The 12,142-nt window shown below is 44.6% G+C and overlaps 1 protein-coding gene across 7 annotated transcripts in view; it reads right to left on the reverse strand.

Annotated features, from left to right (window-relative positions):
- CAMSAP1 (calmodulin regulated spectrin associated protein 1) overlaps positions 1-12,142 on the reverse strand; it is a 96,599-nt gene that overhangs the window by 15,118 nt on the left and 69,339 nt on the right. For all 7 annotated transcript variants that reach the window (XM_003911096.4, XM_009187864.4, XM_021927057.2 and 4 more), the window contains 3 exons: positions 3,757-3,934; positions 1,133-1,224; positions 306-390 (listed from right to left, as the gene is read on the reverse strand). In XM_003911096.4, the coding sequence (XP_003911145.2) occupies positions 306-390; positions 1,133-1,224; positions 3,757-3,934 (355 nt within the window). The remainder of the gene's footprint in view (positions 1-305; positions 391-1,132; positions 1,225-3,756; positions 3,935-12,142) is intronic.

Below are 12,142 nucleotides of genomic sequence, written 5' to 3' on the forward strand. Positions count from 1 at the left end.
TCCAGTGTAAGGCCAGGCACTATTTGACACCTGTGTAGCTCTGGGATCTGGCTGGATCCTCATACCTGACTCCACCTGCTGCCACACCACATGGCGTGCAGACTCCGAAAAATCCCACAGCACACCCACGAGCGTGCGGCTGCAGAGAGGCAGCAACTTCCTAGTGTTGTCATAAAAATAATTCTGATCACAGAGACTTCCTAAAAGGGTCTCGGTGATCCTCAGGGGGTTGGGGCGACATCTTAAGAACTGCTGTTTAGTATAAAAAAATTCCAAACAGAAACATCGCTGAAACAGAGACTCACCTGGTTTTTTTTTCTGGCCATGCTATTGCTGCTCCTCGAGGCTGACCATCAACTCGGGTCAAAGAATTCGATCGATGTCGCTGATCTGCAGTTCAGAGGAAACAGACAGTGCTGAGTAACCAATTTTCTATCACTGGAAATTCTTTCAGTATGACCATTTCTCCAGAAAAATGCCTCGCAAGTTAGTACACTAGAAGGGCCTCACGGAAAGCAGAGAGGCAAAACCACGCACTTGTCCCACATTTTGATGGTCACACACGGTTCAACAGCGACCGGCCCAACGAAGTAACCAGAACTGTGAGAGAGCTTCAGCGTGAGTGAGCTCCTGCTTATGTCTAAGTTACTCTGTGTCTACTACACAGAAGGTAATCGCTCTCAACGATAGTTTCACAGCAAGACTATAAATTTTGATACACATCAACACAAGTTAAAATTTATCTGGCCACAGTCTTAACTAAAATGACTACATTGGCCAGGCACAGTGGCTCACACCTGTAATCCCAGTACTTTGGGAGGCCGAGGTGGGCAGATCACGAGGCTAGGAGATGGAGACCATCCTGGCCGACATGATGAAACCCTGTTTCTACTAAAAATACAAAAATTAGCTAGGCATGGTGGCAAGTGCTTGTAATCCCAGCTACATGGGAGCCTGAGGCAGGAGAATCGCTTGAACCAGGGAGCCTGGTTACAGAGCAAGACTCCATCTCAAAACAAAACAAAAAAAAATACATCAGAAAAAAATGAGTTAATTTTGAGAAATATGATTGTACTAATCTATAGTCACGAGAAATTAAGGAAAACAGATGAGGAGGAAACAACATTCTTACCGGGGATGTCCTCTCCCTGTATGGATTTCTGCTGTTTCTGTCGCAGTGGCAATAAAGGATGAGATGGGCTGAAGGCAGCAGTTCCTTTCCCACTAAATGGAAAAAGAATTACAGGGAAAATCCCTCCTTTATCACACTTCAAGGTCAACAGCAAATGCACGAGTATACAGGACCATCCTGAATTCACACCAAGTTTTGAGAAACTCGGACTGTTTTGGAAAAATGAGCCAAGAGTACCAGGAACTTCCAACTTGGGATGGACATCCACACACCGTGAACAGGGGCACACCGACCCTCCGATGTGTCCACAACACAACCAGCTTCCCACGGGAAAAGCAAAACCCAAGCGTGCAATTAGAGTGATTTTTTGAGATGAGCGAAAGTAAAAAGAAAAAGTGATCCTTTGACAAGCAACAGTTTTCAAAAATGCACATTACTGCCTCAATAAAAAAATAAGAGAGAGAGAACTTCAGAGATAAAATAGACCACAAGGATGATGCCCACTGTACTAAGCCACAACTGTGAAGATACTGATGAGTAACTTAAACCCATCACAGACAGCAGCATGAACATTCCCACACTGCTGGTGGGAGGGTAAAAATGTACATTTTTAGAGGACAATATGGCAATATCTATAAAAACCTCTTAAAATCACTCACACCTTTACCACTCCTTGGATTACAGCTTAAGGGAAAGAACGATGAGAGGTGCACACAGAGGCACGGGTGTGAGAAGGATGAGAGGTGCACACAGAGGCACGGGTGTGAGGGCCTCAATCCCGGGAAGAACGGCACGTGCAGGAAAGGCCGAGGTCACACGTGTGCGGATCGCACAGTTCTGACAGAGAAACACCCGTGAGACCGGCACCCAGCAGCCCCTGCTACCCCACAGGCACCAGCTCCCGAGAAACAAGCACGCTCACACTGCAGGGCAGCTATCTTGGTTGTTTCACTTTGGGGAGAATTTGGTAAAGGGATAATTTGCCAGGTGCAGACGGGCTGGGGAAATCGCAGGGGACAGCTCAGCACCCTGGACCAGAGTTAGCACACCTAGGCCTGAAGAGGCAAAGACGGACAGAGGACACCAGAGTCAGGACACAGACACCACAGAGACACAGTGAGAGCACGTGTGCAGGAGCACATAAGCGAAAGGGCTGCGGAGAGAGGGGCTCAGGGCAGGGAGACCGGGGAAGCTGGGCAGAGCATCAATGGCACAGGGACCTGTGTCAGGGCCACAATGCAAACCCTGCAGCCTGGATACCGTGGGGACAGTGGACGCTCACAGCACACCCGTGACGTGAAAGACTGGGTAGCTGTTGAAACTGTGGCAGAGGAGGATGTACCAAGTGGGAAAATTCTCACCACAGGCTGCTGGGTGCAAACAGCAGGTCACAGAGCAGTGTGTACACGGGCACCAGCTTCTTGTGCGCGCACACACGCGCGCGCACACACACACACACACTGGGCTCAACAACAGACACGCAAAGACCAGAGAAAGGATGCCAAGTGTCCGCGCTGGCCCATGTGAGGGATGGCTCAGCCTCGAGGCATTCTCCTCACTCAGTGACCTCGCCTGTGCCCGCGGGCACGGAGTTACCGCCCCACCTCTGCTCTGAGCTCTGGGGACACACACCAGTCTCAAAGCCCCCCAACACAGAACACATCCAAACCCCTCCCTCAGCTAAGCCCCGCCCCTGGGTGTGCACCCGCCTCACTGCCTGTATCACAAGGCCTCTCAACTCCTTCCTCCCGGCTCCGGCAGCCCCGGCAGCCCAACCCTCAACACGGTCGCCAGTGTTAGCTCCTCAAACAACCTGAAACAAATGAGTTCGTTCTATGCCATGCTGTCCCACTGAACCATTCCTTTATGTGATTACTTAAAATCACTTTTAAATAGTGTTTTCCTCTGAAATCGCCACATGTTCACAGTGTTCATCCACTTTAGGTGTGCTAACTGGCTCCAGGCTGGAATCAGCTTTGTGAAACACAAAGCTCACTCTTACTCCAAGGGAAGGTGCCTTCATCCCCTCCCCCAGTTCTGGGACAATCACTCTAGCTCAGATATGGTTATCCAAATTAGGTCTTCGTGATGAAAATTCATTTTCCAAAAAACGCTTTTTAAACAACTCTTTTTCTAGAGTTGTTTAGCCTTTAAGCGGCTCTATAAACTTTTTCACTAGAATCAAATTAATTCTTCCCCAAAGTTAATGAAGCAAACAAATACTCTTCTTTGAAGACTTCACAATATTTGAAATGCAAGAGGATCTCACTCTTTATGTCTATCAGACCATAAACAGCACATCTAAACCGTCAATTCAACTTTCTAATCTTTAGATCATTTCTTAAACAGTGTGACACATGGTGGAAAAGAGAAGAGAAAAACACCTGTTCCATAAACAATGTTAGAATTAGGTACACATCCTCGAAGGAATTTCCTGCTAGTATCATTCCCGGCCTCTGCAGAGGGGACCGAGTGGCCAGAAGGGCAGTGGCAGAAAGAAAACCTTTCATAAGCTACTACAGATTGCTTATGTTAAAAAACGTAACTTCAATTAATATTTTAAAGTAACACAAATAGGGACACAAGATGGTGAACTGATTTTGAAAGCAGACAGACAGACTTACAGGTATTCAGGTTCTTCAGGGTGCAGGTAGTGCCTGTGACAGCCGTCCGCCGGCAGCTGCGCGGGGGGCTGCAGGTCAGCCGAGGTCCCTGCAGCAGGGCTGCCTAGGAAACTGCGTTTGGTCGCATTGGAGATAGGTACAGGAGGCCGGCTGCTTTTCTGGTGTAACACTGTTTTAGCTGCAGAAATAGTGTTTTTGCATCGTTAGTTACAACACTAACTGAAAGCACAGAAAAATCCTGCAGCTTTTATAAGCACCAATTCAACCTTTTCTTGAAACCAAACTTCTGCCAAAAAAAAAAAAAAAAAAACAAACAAAAAACTGGTTTCAAGTTTAACAAATGCATTCTACAATAATAAGTACTGTAAATATTGCATGAAAATAAATACTAAAATTAAAAGACACAACACACATGAGAAGAAGAAGAACTGAGAGGAAACATAAGCCCAGCTGATGGGCTCTGTCTTGGTCATCGTTTAGCACCCGCACAAAAGTCCTCCACTCCACTGGTGAGCTGCTTCCAAAACCACATGCCACCTTCACTAATCCTGGTGCTAGACAAGACGCCACCACCCAGGCTCCTGGGAGAAGGCTTGGGGCTCAGCTCCAGAGAGCCACCCAGTCAGCAAGGGGCCGAGGCAGGGTCTGAAGGGCACTTATCTAGGCCCAGCACGTGGGCAGCTGCTCTGGCGGGTCCCTTCAGCCCAGCCCCTGGGGGTCAGGTGAGGTGCTGAGCCTGGCTTGGGCGCCATTCCCTTTCTTGGCCCATGCCTGCTCACCCACCTCTCTCCCAAACGGTCAGCCCCAAACAGTGACTCTGTCTCTAAGGCTGCTTCCCAGAGAACTAACCTATGGGAGGTGGTGCCAAGAGCAGCTCAAGAAGGCAAGAGGTGGGGCCATATGGTGGGGACCAGTGGTGGGGACCAGTGGGAGGGCACCCACTAGGTGATGTGTTGTGAACATGGAGGCAGGAAGTGTAAGGACGAGGGGGTGGCGGCTGCACTGAGCTCTGCAGATGGTCTAGGGAAAAGACAAAGAAGGCTGAGAGGCAGCAATGTGACCAAAAGCCAAGGGCACTGAGCTGTGCTCTCTGGCAGCCAGGGGCCGGGACCAGAAATGAATGGCTGCCAGGGAAGCTAAACCCCCAATCCAAGAAGGCTGCAAGGCCAAGGTGAGACCCTAGATGGGAAGGAAAGAGACTATGACTCGTGGCATACAAACTTCTAGGCCTGGAGAACCTCGGATTCTCAGATTACCTAAAATTCTCTGAGCCTACAGAAGAGGGCTCCCCTCCCTGTTAAGGGCCAGCATCCCTGCTGGCCCCATATTTAGATGATACAGAGGCGTCTCTCTCAAGATGACATGTGCTCCCCGAGGCACGTATAATCAAATTGTCAAAGACAAAAAGAATTCTGAAAGCAGCAAGAGAAAAGTGATTCATCACATACATGGGAACCCTCATTAGACTATCAGTAGATTTCTCAGCAGAAACCTTCAGGCCAGAAAGAAATGGGATGATATATTCAAAATGCTGAAAGGAAGGGAAAAAAACCCTTCCTTTCAGATGGGTGTTCAGATATAATGTTCCAAGAACATTGTATCTGGCGAAGCAACACTTCAGAAACACGGGAAAAAAAACATTCCCAGACAAACAAAAGTTGAGGGAGTTCATCACCACTGCACCTGCCTTCCAAGAATGACTAAAAGGAATTCTTCATACTGAATCAAGAGAACACTAAATAGCAACACAAAAGCATAAAAAATATGAAACTTACTGGTCAAGGGACATATACAGACACAAACATAATACTGTATTACCCTAACAGTGGTAGATACATCACTTTTAATTCCATTATAAAAGTTAAAAGAGGCCAGGCACAGTGGCCCATGCCTGTAATCCCAACACTTTGGGAGGCTGAGGTGGGAAGAGCACTTGAGCTCAGGAGTTCCAGACTAGCCTGGGCAAGACAGCAAGACCTCATCCCTACTTAAAAAAAAAAAAAAAAAAAAAAAAAAAAAAAGTAGCTAGGCGTGGTGGCACAAGCCTGTAGTCCCAGCTACTTGGGAGGCTGAGGTGGGAGGATTGCTTGAGCCCAGGAGTCTGAGGTTACAGTGAGCAATGATCAAGCCACTGTACTTCAGTCCAGCCTGGGCAACAGAGTAAGACCTTGTCCTAAAGAAGAAAAAAAGGTAAAAGACAAAAATATTTAAAATAACAATAAATTGGCCGGGCATGGTGGCTCACACCTGTAACACCAGTACTTTGGGAGGCTGAAGCAGGTGGATCACCTGAGTTCGGGAGTTCAAGACCAGCCTGACCACATGGTGAAACCCTATGTCTACTGAAAATACAAAAATTAGCCGGGCGTGGTGGCAGATACCTGTAGTCCCAGCTACTGAGGAGGCTGAGGCAGGAGAATCACTTGAACCTGGAGGCGGAGGTTGCAGTGAGCTGAGATTGTGCCCCTGCATTCCAGCCTGGGTGAGAGTGAGAATCTGTCATTCATAAATAAATAAATAAATAACAAGTTATGTTAACGATTACATAAATAGCTGTGAATGGTGGCATTAACTGCATACTATGTAGAAGGGGGAGGTAAAAGCTGAGAGGTCTAGCATATAAGTGAAGGTGAGTTGCCATCATAAAACAGACAACTGTATTTTATGTAAGTCCCAGGTAATGACTACGGAAGTTACACAAAAGGAAAAGAGAAGGGAAAACAAAGACCATTAACATAAAAACAACAACAAAACACAAATGAAGACAGCAAGAGACAAAGACATGCAAAAGAACTGTTAGATAGACAAAACAGTTAACAAAATGGAAAAAGGAAATCCTTTCCTATCAATAATTACTTCGAATAAAAACGGATTCAACTCACTAATCAAAAGATAGAGAGCAGCTAAATGATTCAACAGTATACTGCCTACAGGAAACTCACTTTTGAGTGAAGAACACATACAGGCTGAAAGTGACAGGATGAAAAGATATTCCATGTGTAAGAATGGTAACCCAAAGAAAGCAGGAATGGCTATACTTATCTCAGACAAAACAGACTTTAAGTCAAAAACTGTCTCTAGAGACAAAAAAGTCGTTACGTCATGACAAAGGGTCAATTCAACAGAAAGCGGTAACAACTGTAAGTATCTGTGTACCCACATCAGACCCAAATATATAAAGCAATACTGACAGATCTCAAAGGAGAAAGAGAAATACAGTAATAGCAGAAGGCTTCAATACCCCACTTTAAATAATGGATGGAATACCCAGACAGGAAATTTAACAGTGACAAAAACAAAGAACAGAAGGCTTACACAGCGCTCCAGACTAAACGACCCCACAGAGACATACACACTTTTCACCCAACGGCAGCAGAAGACGTATTTTTCTCAAGCACACGTGGCCCGTTCTCCAGCACAGATCACATGTTAGGTCATAAAACCAATCATAAAAAATTTAAGAAGATCAAAATCATGTCACGTATCTTTTCCAACCACAACGGAATGAACCTAAAATTAATTACAGCAAGAAGGCCGGGCGCAGGGGCTCACACCTATAATCCCAGCACTTTGGGAGGCTGAGGCGGGCAGATCACTGGAGGTCAGGAGTTCAAGACCAGCTTGGCCAACACGTTGAAAACGCTGTCTTGGCCGGGCGCGGTGGCTCACGCCTGTAATCCCAGCACTTCGGGAGGCTGAAGTGAGAGGACTGCTTGAGGCCAGGAGTTCAAGACAAATCTGGCCAACATAGTGAGATTCCATCTCTCTTTTTTTAATTGTTTAAAAAAAGGAATTCTGTAGCAATCAACACCTCCATTAACAAAGAAGCAGGACTTTAAATAACAACCTAACTTCATACCTCAAGGACTAGGAAAGGAAGAACAAACTAAGCTCAAAGTCAGCAGAAGGAAGGAAATAATAAAGACCAGAGCAGAAATAGATCAAATAGAGAAAAACAATAGAAAAAAATCAACAAAACTAGGTTGGTGAAGATAAAATCGACTAATGAAGAAAAAGAAGACTCAAAATCAGAAATAAAAAAGGAGATATTATAATAGATGCCTCAGAAATAAAAATGATCACAAGGGCCTATTACAAACACTTATATGCCAACAAACTGAATAATGCAGAAGAAGTGGATAACTCTCTAGAAATATACAATCTATGAAGACTGAACAAAGGAGATCTAAAGCCCAAACAGATAGTAATAAACAAAGAGATCGGAGCAAGATCTAAAGCCCAAATGGATAGTAATAAATAGATTGAAGCAATAATCACAAACCTCCCAACAAAGAAAAAGCCCAGGACCAGATGGCTTCACTACGGAATTCTACCAATTCTTCTTAAATCCTTCCAAAAAAGAGAAAACGCTTTGAAACTCATGTTATGAAGACAGCATCACCCTGATACCAAAGGCAGACACAGACACCAGAAGGAAAGAAAACTACAGGCCAGTATCTCTGATGAACACAGATGTAAAAATCCTCAGTAAAATACGGACAAACCAAATTCAACATTACATCAAAAAGATGATACACCATGATTAAGGGGAATTCTTCCCTGGAATGCCAGGTTGGCTCAACACAGGCAAATCAACGCAGAACACATTAACAGAATTACAGATAAAAACCACAAGATCATCTCAATGGTATGCAGAAAAAGCATGTGACAAAGTTCAACATCTACTCATGATTTAAAAGAAACAACTCTACACCAAACAGTTATAGAAGGAGCTTACCGCCTCACAATAAAAACCACTTATGAAAAGCCCACAGTCAGTACCATAATAAATGGGGGAAAACTGAAAGTTTTTCCTCTAAGATCTGGAACAAGACAAGCATGCCCACTCTTACCTCTTCTGTTCAACACAGTACTGGGAATTCTAGTCAGATAAATTAGTCAAAATAAATAAATAAATAAATAAATAAGAAAGAAAAAAGGAAATCCAAATTGGAAAGGAAGAAATAAAATTGTTTCACTGCAGATCCAAGGTCCTATACACAGAAAACTCTAAAGGCTCCATAAAATAAGTGTTAGAGCTAATCAACAAATTCAGTCAAGTTGCAGGATACAAAATCAACATTAAAAAAAAACTGTAGCATTTCTATACACTAACAATTGACTATCTAAAAAAGAAATCAAGAAAACAATCCAATTTTTAATAGTATCAAAAAGAATAAATACTTAGGAATAAATATCACCAATGACTAAAAGATCTGTACACTGAAAACAATAAAACACTGATGAAAGAAACTGAAGACAACAAAATTAGTATAAGGATATCCCATATTCATGGATTGAAGTGATATTGTCAAAATGTCCATACTACCAAAAATGACCTACAAATTCACTGCAATCCCTATCCAAATCCCAATGGCATTTTCCACCAAAACAGAAAAACAAACCTAAAATCTGTATGGAACCACAAAAGACCCAAAATAGCCACAGTAGTCTTGAGAAAGAACAACAAAGGTCAAAACATCACACTTCCTGATTTCAACTTATACTACGAAGCTATAGTAAAACAGTATCACACTGGCATAAAAACAGACACAAGCCAAAGAAACAGAATTGAGATATATGGTTAACTAATCTTCGACAAAGGTGCCAAAAATACACCATGGGGAAAGGATAGTAGTACCTTCAATAAATGTTGTTGGGAAAACTGGATAACCAGATGTAGAAGAATGAAACTGGACCTTTATTTCACACCATATACAAAAATCAACTCAAAATGGACTGAAGACTTAAACTAAGAGTAATTAATTTAATTAAGACCTCAAACTGTAAAACTCCAGAGAAACAAGCTCCTTGACATTAGCCTTGGCAATTATTTGATTATCACACCAAAAGCACAACTAATGAAAACAAAAATAAACCACAGGAACGACACCACATGAAAAAGGTTCTGCAAAGCAAAGGAAACAAACAAAACGAAATGGCAGCCCACAGACTGAGACACTACTTACAAACAGTGTGGCTGATAAGGGGTTAGCATCCAAAACACATAAGTAACTCAACTCAACAGCAACAATACAAATAACCCAAATAAAACACAGGCTAAGGTCTTAAATAGGCATTTTTTCCAAAGAAGACATACAGATGGCCGATAGGTATGTGAAGAGCTGCTCAACATGACCAACCATCAAGGAATGCAAATCAAAACCACAATAAGGCATCACTCACGCCTGTCAGGATGGCTATTATCAAAAAGACAGGAGATGAGTATTGAGGAGAATGTGGAGAAAAAGTGAACCTTTGTATACTGTTGGTGGGAACACAAATTGGCATAGCCATTCTGAAAAACATATGGAGGTTACTCAAAAAACTGAAAATAGAATTACCATATGATCCAGCAATCCCTCTTCTGGGTATATATCCAGGAAATGAAATCAATGTCGCTAAGAGTTATCCGCACTCCCATGTTTACTGCAGCACGACTCATGATTGCCCAGATACATAATCAATCCGTTTGTCAACAGATGAATAAAGAAATTGTGCTATACAGAGACATACAATGGAATATTACTCAACCTCAAAAAAGAAGGAAGTCTTGTCATTTGTGACAACACAAATGGACCTGGAAGATACTATGTACAGTAAATAAGTCAGACACAGAAAGAAAAATACTGCTTGATCACAAGTGTATGTGGAATCTAAAAAGTAGAACTTAAGCAGAGAAGTGTTTGCCAGGGGCTGGAGGGTGAGGGGAATAAGGAGATCATGGTCAAAGGGTACCAGGTTTCCATTTTAAGGTGAGTAAGGCAGCATGGGAATATAGTTAGCAATACTGTGTTGTATACTTGAAATCTGCTGAGAGATTGTAAGTGTTCTCACCACATACAAAGGTAACTATGTGAAGAGATGGACGTTAACTAGCTTGACTGTGGTAACCAGTTCACTACGTATACGTGTATCAAAACATCATGCTGTACACCTTAAATATATACACTTTTAATCTTCAATAGGACCTGTTCCCATCTTCCCTCCCGGTCACCAGGCCTATAACCAGGGTGATATCCAACAAAGCCCTTGCCTGGGAGAAAAGGGCCACATACCCACCCACCCTGTGGAGTTGCAGGGTGTAGCCAGCCAGTTTCAGCAGCCAGGGGAGGCTGTGAGGTGCTGGACTCAGGGCCTCTGTCAAGGGAGTGGGTTGAGGAAGAATGTGTCCATTTGGGAGGACCCCTGAGCACAGGATTCGGCAGGAACGGAGTGATGATGGCCCTTATCAAGTAAGGGAGAAGTACCGTAACTGCCACGGGACAGCAGAGGAGGGGCCAGGACCCCCCGCACCCCCCAACACACACACACACAGCAGAAGCATGGGGAGCGTGCCCGTCAGAAGGGTACCCACAGCAGCACCAGGCAGCCCTGTGGTCGCCCCTTTCAGTACACCAGGGCTGTCTGAAGCAACGATTGGATTGGTGGGGAAGCAATCACCGTGGCAAGAGGGAGACAGAGTTCCAAAGTGAGAGGCTTCACGGAGGTATCAGAAACCAGGTGGCCGCAGTGACTATGGTGAATGGCAAGGCTGGAGGGGCAGCCATGGGGCCTGGTCAGCAGAGTCACAGAATTGAACACTGTTTCACTAGGCACAAAATGCAGAGCCAACAAGGGCACTGGTGTGCTTATCCCATGAGAAGAAACCAAGAAAGGATGACTGGATGCTAAGGGCCGCTGCACCCCCACTGGAATTCAGTATGCCATGCTGGACGGATCCAAATTACACCCTAGTGGCATAAAAATTATTTTGATGGCCGGGCGCGGTGGCTCACGCCTGTAATCCCAGCACTTTGGGAGGCCAGGGTGGGCATATCACCTGAGGTCAGGAGTTCTAGCCAGCCTGGCCAACATGGCGAAATCCTGTCTCTACTACAAAATGCAAAAATTAGCCAGGCGTGGTGGTGTACACCTGTAATCCCAGCTACTCAGCAGGCTGAGGCAGGAGAATCACTTGAACCCAGGAGGTGGAGGTTGCAGAGAGCTGAGATCATGCCACTTCTCTCCAGCCTGGGTGACAAAGCAAGACCCTGTCTAAAAAAGAAAAATAAAAAAATTATTTTGACATTTGCTATCCAACAGACTCAAAAAACAGCTTTTTCAGAGCTTCTCTTATCTAACCAGGGGCAGAAACTTCGGAAGGAGAGGTGCCAAAATCCCCTCTGGGGCAGACTTCCTGCCCAAAAGCACCCAGAGAAGCCCATGTGCATCTACAGACACACGTCACCACATCCCTTTACCCATTCCGCAGCCACATCGCCACGTATCTTCTACCCTGTTCTACAGACACACGTCACCACATCCCTTTACCCATTCCGCAGCCACATCGCCACGTATCTTCTACCCTGTTCTACAGAGACACACGTCACCACGTACCTTTACC

This window comes from Papio anubis, chromosome 13 (assembly GCF_008728515.1).
Source record: "Papio anubis isolate 15944 chromosome 13, Panubis1.0, whole genome shotgun sequence".
In the NCBI taxonomy this organism is placed as follows: domain Eukaryota; kingdom Metazoa; phylum Chordata; class Mammalia; order Primates; family Cercopithecidae; genus Papio; species Papio anubis.